This window comes from Rattus norvegicus, chromosome 2 (assembly GCF_036323735.1).
Source record: "Rattus norvegicus strain BN/NHsdMcwi chromosome 2, GRCr8, whole genome shotgun sequence".
Lineage (NCBI taxonomy): Eukaryota > Metazoa > Chordata > Mammalia > Rodentia > Muridae > Rattus > Rattus norvegicus.
This window is the reverse complement of record NC_086020.1, coordinates 61,006,955-61,020,651: the sequence shown is the minus strand read 5'-3', so window position 1 is coordinate 61,020,651 and position 13,697 is coordinate 61,006,955. Positions and strand designations below refer to the sequence as shown.

The window sequence follows — 13,697 nt, the reverse complement described above, 5'->3', positions numbered from 1 at the left end:
GCCAAGCAACCAGAGCTTCCAGGGACTAAGCCACTACCTAAAGACTATACATGGACTGACCCTGGACTCTGACCCCATAGGTAGCAATGAATATCCTAGTAAGAGCACCAGTGGAAGGGGAAGCCCTGGGTCCTGCTAAGACTGAACCCCCAGTGAACTAGTTCATGGGGGGAGGGCGGCAATGGGGGGAGGGTTGGGAGGGGAACACCCGTAAGGAAGGGGAGGGGGGAGGGGGGAGGGGGATGTTTGCTGGAAACCGGGAAAGGGAATAACACTCGAAATGTATATAAGAAATACTCAAGTTAATAAAAAAAAAAAAGGAAAAAAAATGAGAAAAAAAAAGATTTTGTGAATGCATACCATGGAGAAGTGGAGGGAGGGGACACTGTGGTTGGGATGTTTTGTGTGGGAGAAGACTCTATTTTTAATTAATAAGATAAATGCTCTAATAATGCATCATCATTGAAGCCCCTCCCCAAACATTGTGAACCTGTATTCCTGTGCTCTTTCAGTAGAAGAGAAACCAGGTGCAGAAGAGAGACAATTACCAGTCTAAGGAGCATATTATTATGAGTGTTATTTGAAACACGGGGGCATCTTTTATTTGGAAGCAATTTAAAATAGCCTTTGTTCCCTCAGAAGGGAGCTAGAATTGAGTAATGGGTATGTAACTTTCTAAATGAACTAACCACATGAATTATACAGCTTAATATTATTTTAAAATGATGATCTTGTTATATGTATTTTACTACAATGAAATAGCAACCCCAGGGCATGTTCATGAGGCCCCTAACCTCAGACTCCTCCAAGTATGGGTCATGGAACTACTCTCCTAATAGTGAAATAACTAGGGTGCTAGCTTGCCTCACCTCCTCTTTCCTGTTGGTCAATAACATGTTATTTATTTTCACTGCGAGTGCCCAGCTGTAATGCAACACATGTATCAACCCCCTCTCCTCAAGGCTCTTGAAACATCATGGAAGAGGGGGCAGAAAGAATGTCATAGTGGGAGGGTAGGGAAGAGTGCTGGCAAATGCTGTCTTTTAGACATGACATGATTGTTGTACACATGAATTCACAGCCACTGTGGCTATCTGTAAAGGATCTGCCTGAGATCGAACCAGTCAAAACTTTTAGCATAGAGTGGGAGGGGCTCCTGAGGCCCAACCCCTAGTTGAAGAGCTACTGGTAGTTAGTAGAGGTTGGAGGAGAAAACAACTCACTTTTCTTTAGGGGTAGGGGAGGTGGCTACTTGTAGGTTGCCCATGCCTCATTGGAAGACCCCATATGGGTAGCACTAATTGGACTCAGTGTATTATTAAAAGTAAATAAACAGAAAACAAAACAAACAAATAAACAAAAATGAAGACATTGAGTTGGGAGAAAGATGTGTATATTGTAAGGTCTCCTCCTGCTTTCTCTTGTTGCATGTTATTACTTAAGTTATGAAGACTTGAGCAATTTCAAATCGTGTAACTGCTTTATAAATTATTATCTAAGGCAAATAATAAACCTCATTTTCCTTATCCTAGCTATTTTCCTAGAAGTTTATTTATTATCTGTGTTGAACCATAAAAGCTAGTATAGCTCTTTTCAGTTGCCCTGTTGCATTAATGCTGACTGTACAAAGAGACATTTCTCAGACCAACTGCTTGGCTTTATAAACCTTTTCCCCAAACATTATGTAGGTGACATTGAGTTTCAGCCAGTTAATACTTATTTTCTATTGTCACTATTATAATTATTAATATTTGTTACTATTATTACTATTATTATAATTATATTTTGGGGATACTTGATCCCAGGGTTTTTTTTTTAAATTCATACTAGGCAGCATCCTGTCATTAAGCCATACCCCAATCACCCTCACCTGTCTTTGTATAATAATAATAATATCTCAAATTAATAAGGAAAGAGATATAATATTGTCGAGAGCTGAGTTTCAGTCAAAGCAGTTGGGTTGATTCCTATGAATCAGAAGATCTTTTTAAAAGACCTTCATTTTCAGAGAACCTCCTTGTCTCTCTGAAAAAGAAAAGACCTTTGAGCTGTTGATGTAGCTCAATGGGAGAGCTGGTCTTCACGGGCAGCTCTGGATTGCACCTCCAAACCAAACAAAAAAAGAAATTCTAGTTGGTCAGTAGAGAGGGCAAGAGAGCTGCAGGGAGAGGGCAGAGGTGCACAGAGAGCCTTCACTGGGTAAAAGACACGAGGGTTAGAGTTGAGGGAAAATATGAGAAAAGGAAGATCTCAAGTACTAATCTCTATGAAAAGCCAATACTGTTGGTGTGACGTGCTTTCTTAATGAAGATACTGTGAGTTCTCTCATCTTTCTTATCTGGAATCCACCCATAAGCCAGGAAGAGCCAGACAGAGTTTCAATTTTGATAACTACGTAACAGTAACAAATTCCCCACCCACTTCCCCTTCTCTTACCGATGTAAGTCACATCCACATAAAGTGGATCCGAGGAACTGCTTCCCATTTGGTTCGTGGCATTTACTGTGATGATATATATTTTCCAGATGGAAGTGTACTGCTTGCTAAAGAAGCAGGAGTTGGGGCCGCTGGTTTTGTAGTCTGGACATTCGTAGGTGGTTTTCTCTCTGCAACGAGTAATGTATTAAGAGTGAATAAGAAAGTAGCAGCCTCATTTTTATTCTTAATAGATTAATATCCCTGAGTTATGAGGATAAGGTATTCAAAGAGCAAGTATGAAAGCAGAAAAATGGGTTCCTGTGGCTCTGTGCTCTGGTCATATCTTCGGGGAGTGAGGGAAAGAAGTGTATTGGAAGGAGGAGTAGAAAGTTAATTTAACACCCTAGCGCTCTGCTGTTCACCAACCCTTGTTCTGCACGTGTTTCTATGCACCTTGTGATTTGTCTTTCTGAGTTACCAGTGGCCAGGGCACACTCATACCAATCATACTGCTGCTGGGCAGCCTTGGGCAGCTGGGACCTTCATTAGCACCTCTCCACATCATAGGACCATCCTTAATGCAGCAGTGGTCACACAAACACGCTGAGCTGTGTTTTACAGGGTGAGACACTGGTGTCAATGTATCTTAGATGGCATCAAGTGAGCCACAGAGTGACGTGGGTGTGAAAGGGGAAATTTCAGCCCCACATGGCTCATTAAAATGCTCGTATTTTAACAGCCTCAACTCCAGTCACACCACACAGGGGTTACAGGCTGCTCCAGTTCAGGGTTCTTTAAGAATTTGTGCCATTGGTGTTTGGATCCCAGATGGGAGGACAGCTTTGTGTACAAGCAGTCCTTAGAAAGTGGCACAGCTGTTTCCATCAATAGTACATATTTTATTTTTAGGTTCAAGATATGGAGGTGTACTTTTTGCCAAACTAACATTTCTACAGCTCACTTAAGATTTCTAGGAGGGGCTCACTGTGATTTTTATCAAAATTATCGTCTTGAGATGATCTTGCTTTGCTCTCATGGCCGTGTTACATTTAAATATGCCTTCCAGGAGATCTTGAATTTTATTCTTTTGTTGTGATTGGAATAAGGGTTCTCTATGTAGTTCAGGCTGTCTTTGAACTTGTGATCTTCCTGTCTCAGCCTCTAGAATGCTGGGATAACAAATGTGTACTCCCATGACTGGCTGAGATAGTATTTTATAGACTAGCTTAAAAATAATCCTTGAGTTCTTTTTCTTAAAGGCTAGTTTCTTGGGCATGAAACACATTTGAAAACCTAATGTACCACGGCTGCCAAGGCTCACAACAGAGTTTATGTAATTCGGTTATGTTACAAAAGTAGTGTATTAACGAAGAAAAAACTACAAACGGCATGTGGTTTATGGATGAGCAGCTACACTGCTCAATGGCATGCAGTTTATGGATGATTAGCCAACACTTAGGAAATAGTGACTTGGTCTGCAGTCTAAACTTGTGACAGACAATTGGAAACTTGGTTAATATTATAATACTACTGGTCAATGTACATTTGAAAACTGTTCTGTAAAAAACCTTTACAGAACAAGAAGGGCAGAGACATTAGATTCCTTTCCTGGTGGGATGAACCTTATTGATGCAAATTCAGGAAACTATGGTGTTTCTAACTCAGAACCAACATAAGTTGGGCCTGAGAGAATGTGAGCACTCTGCTGGGGTTTGACATTAAGGAAAGAGATCTTTTACCCTTCTTTGCTGTAAGTCAGTGAATAATTGGTAGGAAGTCCTCCATCTGTCCCAGGATTCCACCAGCAGGTGAATGTTTCCTTGTCAGGAGAGCGACATTTGTGGATCTCAGGTTTCCCTGGTGGTGACTGTCCTAAAGCCAAAAAGCAGTCAGCCATTAGAGTTAATACTGAAGTCTACTCAACTACCCAACTGAGCTCCTAGCAACAGAGGCAGATTATTGGCACCCTGGCCACCGAGGAATTCTTAGTGTATTGCTAGGAAAGACCATGGCACCAGTAGCCAACTGTACTCCTCTGTGCTGTCTCAGTGCTCACAGGAAACTTAGATGATGTTTGGTGGTGGTATGCATTTGCAGTTTGAGATGGAGTTATCAATAACTTTCATAGAGACCGGTAACAAACATTTCAATGAAGGGTGAGACTGATGGGAGAGAGATGTATGCATATGGAAAGTCTGTAGCCCCTCTTCCCACAGAGTCTAGTAGGCATTAGTGTTATTGTCTAAAACATTCTTTCTTCCCAGTGACTAGTGACCTATGCATACACTGTTGGTGTCCTGCTTTCTGGCATGGTCTCTCCTTTCTCTCCAGGAACTTCTCTGGCATTCTTGCAGCACCAACTCCTGCTCTCTTCATTTGCATCACATTGGCCCCTTATCTGGGTGTCCCTGGGCTGCTGCTTCCTCCATCCCTTGTCTTCTCCCTTCTTGCCTTCTCCTTTACCTTGATTCTGTACAGCTTGGCCTAATGACCTTACTTTCAAAAAATATATTTTTATTAATTCCTTGAAACTTCTATACATGCATACAATATATTTTGGGCACATTCACCCTCACTTCTCTTCCTAACTAGTCCTTAATCATACCAGCGCTCTCTCTCTCTCTCTCTCTCTCTCTCTCTCTCTCTCTCTCACACACACACACACACACACACACACGCACGCACACGCACACAGAGTGTGATCTGTGCTTTTTATATACTTTTTATATACCCACTGGAGTCTGGTTGACATACCAGGGGCTATGCACTTAAGGACACTTGATTCTTAGTTCTTTGAAGTTGCCAGCTGTCAATAGTGCAATCAAACACTTAGATGTGGGGACTCAGGAGCCCCTCCCTGCCCTGTGATGGCTTGTTACTGGCTTGATCTTGTACACATCAATGAGAAATTAGAGTATCTTGGTGCTGCCACGTGTCCAAAAGACAATGTTTCATTTTAGTCTCCCTCGACCTCTGCTTCTCACAGTCTTTTTACCCTCTTTCCCAAAATGGCCCCTGAACCTTGTATGTGTGAGTGTAATACAGATGTCTTATCTATGACTGAGCACTCTACAGACTAATGGTCCAGTTTTACTATCTTTTGTAATTCTCTCTTTTGCTGTTTACTGAATCTCAGTTTTAGTTTCCTTTTGTATTTATACCCTGACCCCCTTTCTTTCGTTCTTTTTATGAACCTTCCTTGTGGTTCTGCAGATTTTATGAAGAGGTATGGTAAGAGGTAGGACAGGGGCTCATTCCACTCTGAGTGGGGGGCTATCATCATCAGATGAGATCTGTTCCCATTGTCAGGCTAGAAGTAAGATGGTTGGGTGGAGGTGAGGTGGCCAAGGGGATGAGATTTTTCACTTGCTTAATCTCCAGAGCTCTTGGCAGGCTTATTTCCAATTATTATGCTTGGCTGTTATGTTGAAAGGAACAGAATAACCTTGGGATTTTGTCATGATGCTGTTGCCTTAGGAGGCCAACTATAACTGATGCGATATCTTCTTATTTTCTATCCCCCCTTTTGCCTGGGTGTTAGCAGCTCAGGTGTCTTCTATCTTTTCCCACATTTATTCAATCTTTCTGGTAGGTTCTCAGGATGGTGCTTTAGCTGCCCATCCATCTGGGCAGAGCAGGTCAGGGGAATTATGGCAAAGGGATAATGAATTGGGAAAGGGGTCTGTATGAAATCTATTCAGGAAGAAGAACTTAATGGATGATCTAGTATGGTGTACCAGATAGGGCCATGGAAAGAAGACTGGCCAGCTGAGCGTCACAGTAGCTCACAGAACTGCTGAAAAGAAACTGTGTGAGCCTTGGGTGGATCTATCAATATTTGGAGCCTTATTCATCCTCCAGGGAAGATTTTTGTCAGGACAGTGCTCTTGGGAGTCATTGCAAAAATACAGGTTTTTTTTTAATGCTTGTTTGTTTCTGTCATGGGTAAGGAGAAGCATGGGAAGTAGAGAGAACTATTCATTAAAAACCTCTTCAATCTTAGGAGTCAGAGCCAAGTGGGTTTCTGAGTTTGAGGCCAGCTTGGTTTACAGAATGAGTTCCAGGATAGTTATGGCTACACAGAGAAATCCTGTCTTGAAAAAGTAAGCAAATTCAACAACCTTCAAGGGGGGTGGGAAGGATGTGAAATGACAACTAGTCAAACTTCCGTGCCCCTTGAGGAAACAAAGTTTATGGACTATCTCGGCGGGACGCAAGGGATATCGTACAAGTCTAAGAAATGCAGACACTTGATTCCATACACACAGATAATGCATAACACTCGTGTATAAAACACATCCAGAGAGAAATACATGCCAAGTCATAATGATGGTAGCATGGCCTGGTATACACACACACACACACACACACACACCAATATACACATATGTACACAGTATACACAGAGGCTACTCACATACACCTATTCTGCATACACACATACACATATTCACACAGAAGCATTTACAGCCCAGTGCTATAAACAGTTGGTATATACATTGGTACATTCAGAAGTGTCCATCCCCAGAAAGACACAGAAGTAGCAAACCTATGTAGAAACACCTTTTAATTTAGCTATGAATTTTGTTTCTCTGAGTAGGACAAATGCCAGAAGTGGCTGCACTACTTCCCCACCCTGTAATAGCAATCCTTTATGTTATTTTATGATGGTTTTCCCAAGGTATTTTCTTTTTTTTTTTTTCTTTTTTTTCGGAGCTGGGGACCGAACCCAGGGCCTTGCGCTTGCTAGGCAAGCGCTCTACCACTGAGCTAAATCCCCAACCCCGGTCCAAAGGTATTTTCAAATATATTAATTAATTCATCTGAACTATGAGAAATATTACTATCCTCCCTTGGAGAAATTAAAACCATGGAGAGAAACACAAGTAGTTCAAATCACACCGCTGGTAACTGTAAGAACCTGGATGGCAACTCAGGTCCTGTCATCTCTTGTGCCCTCCCAATCCCCTCTCAAAATGGGGATAGAAGAGAGGGAGCACATGACAAGGTTTTGCATTAATTTTAATGTAGAAATATGGCAAATAATTTAGCAACAGCACATGACACCGACATTTCTTTTCTCATAGCTGCACTGCAACAGACAGAGACAGCCTCTCCACCCCCTGATAAACACTCCAGACAAGGAGAGCTAGACGAGAGTCTCTTACCCTTCAGGAGGCTGATGTTGAGAACAAGTAGGACGAAAGCAAGTGCAGATGGCATGTTTTTCTTCAGGTTGGCCCCTTCTTCTTGCTATAGGCAATGTATCAGAGGCTCCCTGGAAGAGAAAACACCAGGTAACATTTGTTAAATGACAGCTGGTCAGACATATGCACCACTCTATTCTGGGTGCTTGCAATTGGTTCTTGCTCCTTGCTTAATGTGAGTGACAAAACAGCGGGAAGAGAATGTAGGAAAATGTAACATGGGATGGCTTGGCTGAGAAGCCCTGATTCACACTTGCTGGCAAAAATTTCACCACAAGAGGTCGTCAGACAACAGTGTAGAGAGTACAGGGGAAGTCTGTTCAGGAAGACGGTTCGGGCTGTTGGCTTTTTATTGTATTTTCTTTTTAATTTCTTTCTGCATTCACCAAAGTTGTTCTCTTTCCACACCATTGTTTATCTGTCTAATAGTACACCGCCATTTATATAACCTAGGTTGCGTTCCCCACAGAAGAACCATTCACGGAGGGCTTTGGCTCCGGTCTTTGGAGCATCAACCAGGTCAGTTCATCGATACTGCCAGATTGAGAGTGGGAGGGTCGGGCTGGAGGTTCCTGTGTAAGTTCAGGCTGAGAAGGTTCAGGAAGTCTCAAGGGATATGACCATGGCTATGAAGCAAACCTCACAATGAATTTTAGTGACCCTCCATGTGGCTTCTCTCTCCTTTCTGTCAAGCCCTACAACAAGAGACAATGAACTTCAGTAATAATCCAAACCTCTTGGGTTCAGGGTATTAAGTCAATTTTGAACCTGCAGGGCTTGAGAGTTTTGAGCAATTTATTAATATTATTATTTTTTTACTCTTGGGACAGTCTTCAAAGCCTCTCAAGTTCCTTCTTAAAAAAAACAGATTTTTAAAGACTTTTTATTTTTCAAAAAAAAAAGACTCATTAGTCCTATTAGACTTCAGACACTGCCCCAAAAAACAATAGATTTGATGAACTACATGTAAATTTCCAGAAACACATGGTTTTCATTTTCTTTAAAATTTTATTTTTAAATCAAGGGAAGAATATCTAGGGGGCAAAGTTATTCATCACAGGCCGTGTGAAGAGCAGCTGGATGAACCTCCAAAGGACCAGAATTTGTCCATCCTTCCTGATCAGGGATGGGCTCTGACTGCCAGACACCTAGCACTCAGCAGATGACTCTTTGAAGGTGTGTAACACCTGCCACTACTGTTTGTGGAATCACCCAGAAACAGACATTTTAATGGCACTGGAAGCATATGGTATGTAGGTCCCAAATATTGCTCTTATATTGAAGATTCTGATTAAGAACTGGATCCAAATCCACTAACAGGCTCAACAAAGTGCTGGAGATCTTTCGCTTGCTTTGCCTGAATTTCTTGCAAATACCCACTTAGGTAGTACATTCGCAATCTAACCCACTTCCTTTAACCTCTTGGGACCATCCTCTTTAAACCAAGTGATCCATGGCTTCTGATGGGTTTTAAGTAACGAACTTCTTAACAGGCACTGGCATGAGTTCTTTAACCAGTTGAATTTCATTTTGTCCTTTTCACAGCCTCAGAAGGAGATAGTGGTTTCTGCCAGCCCAGTTTAACAGGTTCAGAAACTGAGTGTAGAGAGATTTAATAAGCTGTTACCCCACACGCTGACATGAGAGAGAGAGAGAGAGAGAGAGAGAGAGAGAGAGAGAGAGAGAGAGAGAACTCTGGCAAATCCCAGAGCATCTGAGAAAACATGGTTTGTATGACATCTGTGACAGATAGCGAAACTGTCCCCTTCTAGAGGTAGATCCATAAGGCAGGAACGACTGACCCATGGAGGGAAATACACCAAGACATGGATAGCCAGGAGCAGGAGAGCGAGGGTAGACAGAGGTTATGTCAGTTATAGCTTTTCTTCTGCTTAAGGGTGTCCAATGCCATTGATCTGTCTAAGCTTCTTATCTGCCTGCAACTTGGGAAAACTTCTTCGCCCTGAACATTCTTTAAACTCAGACTGGCTTGGAAGTGGGATTCTGCTCCCTGGCTGAAGGTGTTCTAAAACATCCCTGTATTGAAACTTCCCTCCTCCTTTGGGCATCACATAAAACAACATCTGAGATCACCGGGCTATAAATCACCCTTCGTGGGTGAAATCAGAAAACCTCTGCCAGACAGGGCTCTGCCTGTTTTGCAAATGAAATACTCAGATAGGAATCCAGGTAGGCAGAAGTAAGAATGGATTTACTTAGTTCTATTTCCTCTTCTGTTTCTTCTGTTGGTGTAGGATCAAAAAGAAACACTTCTAATTAAAGTTTCACCTTTTAAAAATGCTATCAGAAACCACTCTGTGCTCTCATTAGGTAATTTCTTTGACATATGCTGGAATCTAGTCACACCCACGCACTTTCTAATGCCCTTAGCTGCCTGTGCCAAGGAATTAAATACATTCCTAGTGTGTTTCTGACAGTGACTTCCCAACTCAATCTTCATCTTATACTCTGGCAAGGTAACTGTGGTGCCGTAAGAAAACTTTCAGAGGGAAACAAAATGGCAACTGTTCACACTCTGTGGTTATGCTAAATGTTAACCCTGGTCATATAGTAACCTTGGTCCTAGCATTAAGCACACCTCCTGCTGACCTACAAACAAGACTTTATGGTCTAGGGATAGATTAGGTCTTCATCTTTCTGAATCCATTCTTCACTGCAAGCAGATCCAGGTTGAAGTTAGCAAGGGCTTCCATATTGACGGCTTCAGTGGGGGTTGGGATACCAATGAGGGCCCACGACTTTGCATGATGGGATAGTGCGACTGCTTCAAATATTTGGACTCCAGTTAGCAAAACCTGAGCCTTGCGTACTCAGCCCAAGGTCATCTTAGGTTTCATACATCCCCATCTCTTTAAGTATGACTGTGGTTGAAAAGTGAAAAGTTTTGGCACAGGTTTACGGTGAGTTCTTAACTTTTATCTACTTTGTCCATGACTGTAGATTGGTCTTCTTGACCTCTAGAGCCTCAGATTGTCTCATCGTCATGCCACTTTGCATAACCTTATTCAGACTCCTCTCATGCCCCATCCTGCTGTGGCCCACATGCCAAGAACTCTCCTAACCATTTTTTCCTAGGGATGCTTTCTGCATTCTATTTAGACACCCACTCCTTCCAGAAGCCCCTCTTTATTACTGTCTCCCATTAAGCCAACCCTCTTTCACTGAAGCCAAGAGTTGAGATTGCAGTCTATGGTCTGGCAGCTCATTCTTTTGGGACTAGTATAGAATGACTCCTCCCTAGATGGAAAACCAGGTAGGGTCCCATGGTCTAGGTTACTCCTCCCACTCACTTTGTGGCAAGCATCCCAAAGAAGAGGAGGCAGCATGACCTTCAAGTGGTAAGTAGGACAGATCTGAACTCTCACCAGATCACTGCCTGATGTTAGCCCCTTGTCCATCCTGCTTTTTCTGTCACTGTGCTCTCTCTATTTGACTCAGTCTCCTTAACCCTAGAACTGTACCCAATAAGCAAGGCAGAAGGTCTAACATTTTAACTCTTACAAGCCTAGTCCTTGGTAGACAAAGCCAATTTAAGACTTACTTTAAAAGGAGTCAATCTTAAGTATTTTTCAATAAGTTATTATCAAGTGAATAGCTCTATGCTTCCGTCTAAGTTGCAAAAGAACACAAAAAGGAGCCCAGAAACCCAACTGGTAACTCCTGATCTCTACCCATGCCCAACAGAACATTTTCTAACACAAAATTAGGCTTGCCAACTTTTTATAATATAATCACATAACAAGCATTTTAGAGTATGTATCCAAGTTTGGTCATTCTATATTATTGTACAATGCATTCTGGTTGAGGTACATAGTTTATTTTTATTTTATTTCATTTATATTTTGCTGAATAAGATACTATAATTTCTTTGTTAATTCTACTGCTAGATGTTTGGGTGGTTTTTGGTTTCTGAAAAACTTTAAAAGTTGTTTGAGAATTTCACATATGTATATAATACATTTGGATCAAAGATGCATCCTTTTCTTCTCCACCAATTTATCACCAACACTCCCTAACACTATTCCTTTCAATTCATATGCTTAAAAAAAAACAACAACAAAAACAACAAAAAAAACCCTTATTGAGTCCACTTAGCACCGCCTGTACATGCACACTTGTAGGACAATGTGGCAGAGCACAGGGAACTTATCAGGGGCCATGTCACTGAAGAAAGCAGACTCTCCCTCCCCCCAGCAGTCAAGGCCCTCACCATAAGGAAGCCCTGCATACATAAAGCTCACCAATATTGGTTCTTTACTATAAGCAACTAGTGTGCTTCCAGCCATATATCGTTCCCACTGACCTAAAACCATCTTTCTTGTCTCCCAAATGTAAGAAAGCCTCCATGTTATGCAAACTAATTTTAAATAAATTGATCCATTAAGTGTTATGCCTTGCTAGGTTCTTCCTTTGGTCTCCTCTGTTCATTGGATCTCTTCAGCTGCCCCCAGTACTGAATGGCCAGAGGCTGAAATAACTGGGCAAGAAACTCATGTATGCCTGCTAGTACTCAAGAGTCTGACTTTTCATTCCAATACAGAGTGCTAGCATTTAATTTGGAAAACAAAAGACATAATCTCTTCAGGGTGAGGAGAAGAACAGAAGGGATTAGCTGTTTCACACCACGCTGAAGATTAAGATTGTTGTACCCTGGATTTCAGAGCAATACCTCCAGCTAGGAATAAGTGTGTTTTATTAAAATGAATCTAGTGCAAAGACGCTTATGCCACAGTGTGGTAATTTATCCTCAATTAAATTTCCCAGGCGATCTATCTCCCTGTGTACCAACCCAAGCCAGCTGCCATTTGGACAGCTGCTCGGTGGCTTAGCTAGATCGTCATGGTTGTGTGAAAGCTCCTAGCAATAGCTATGGTGACACTTTAAAACATTCACTTCTGACTCCACATACCCCACTCTCGTCCTGTTTCAAAACCACAAGAGGTTCCTGAGAGGGAGCTGTGCTCCTCCACGTGCGCAGATAGGTGCATTCGGTAAGATGCTCTTAATTAGCAGAGACAGCGTGGTCCAAAGGGGAGCTGGCTCAGGCTGGTCCTGCATAAGGACAGTTTGATCTCTCTTCAAAGTGAGCTGTGGCAAATTACAGTTCAGTGCTGTATTTACTCTACACTAGGGTTACCTTAGCATGTAGATGTTTACCCATAGCTGGAGACGTCACGCCCAACTCCCATTATACTGACTCACTCAACAGAGTCCCCACCACATCTTTTCACGGCACAGCTTTGTTTTCACTCAGCTTTTTGGCTTAAAGAAAAGAATAGGAACTGGGTAAGTGCTAATTCTCCCTGGACAGGGCAGAGTTTGGACAGATGTTGGAAAATCCATGTTGGCCAGAGGTCCAGAGGAATCAGTCACTCATGAAATCATCCATCAATAAATAACAGTGCAAAGCAGCATGTTTTGGATAGAATGCTTTGCAGCCAGCTCACCAACCCACTCCACAGGCTCCAGTGGCTTTCAAGCCACGATTCACACTACCAGGGTGGGAGCGTTCTTATTCCTACCTACACTGTGTCCTCTGAGACTCTCAGGATGGTTGGGTGCCCCACATTCACAGCTTCTGCATTTGTAGCTTCATCAACCCCAGACTGAAAGCTTTCGGAAAGCATTTGCATGGCTATTGAATATGACTTTTTGTCATTCTCTAAATAGGCTAATATGATAACTAAATATACCATTTATATTATATTAGGTATTATAAATAATCTGGGGATGATTAAAGTATATGGGAAGATGTGTGTAGGCTATGTATATATACTACAAGAGTGGGGTTGAGTCTGAACCCAACCCTGACTACAGATGAGTCCTCCTTCCTCCTTCCTTTCTATCTCTTCTTCTTCTTTCTTCTGCTCCTTTTCTGTCTCCCTATACCTCGTCCCCTTCCTTCCCCCTTTCCCTTTTCTCTCTCTCCTCCTCCAGGTAGTAATTTTTAAACCTAGGACTTTACATATGCTAGAAAGGCACTCTATCAGCAGGTATAGCTCCTGTCCACTCCCCAACTATTTTTGAGTATAGTCTTGCCAAGCTGACTAT

The 13,697-nt window shown here is 42.1% G+C and overlaps 1 protein-coding gene across 12 annotated transcripts in view; it reads right to left on the bottom strand.

Annotated features, from left to right (window-relative positions):
- The window catches only part of Prlr (prolactin receptor), a 190,493-nt gene that overhangs the window by 31,232 nt on the left and 145,564 nt on the right, over positions 1 to 13,697 (bottom strand). For all 12 annotated transcript variants that reach the window (XM_039101746.2, XM_063281314.1, XM_063281310.1 and 9 more), the window contains 3 exon segments: positions 7,587 to 7,696; positions 4,158 to 4,290; positions 2,437 to 2,606 (listed from right to left, as the gene is read on the bottom strand). In XM_039101746.2, the coding sequence (XP_038957674.2) occupies positions 2,437 to 2,606; positions 4,158 to 4,290; positions 7,587 to 7,641 (358 nt within the window). In that variant the 5' untranslated portion in view covers positions 7,642 to 7,696.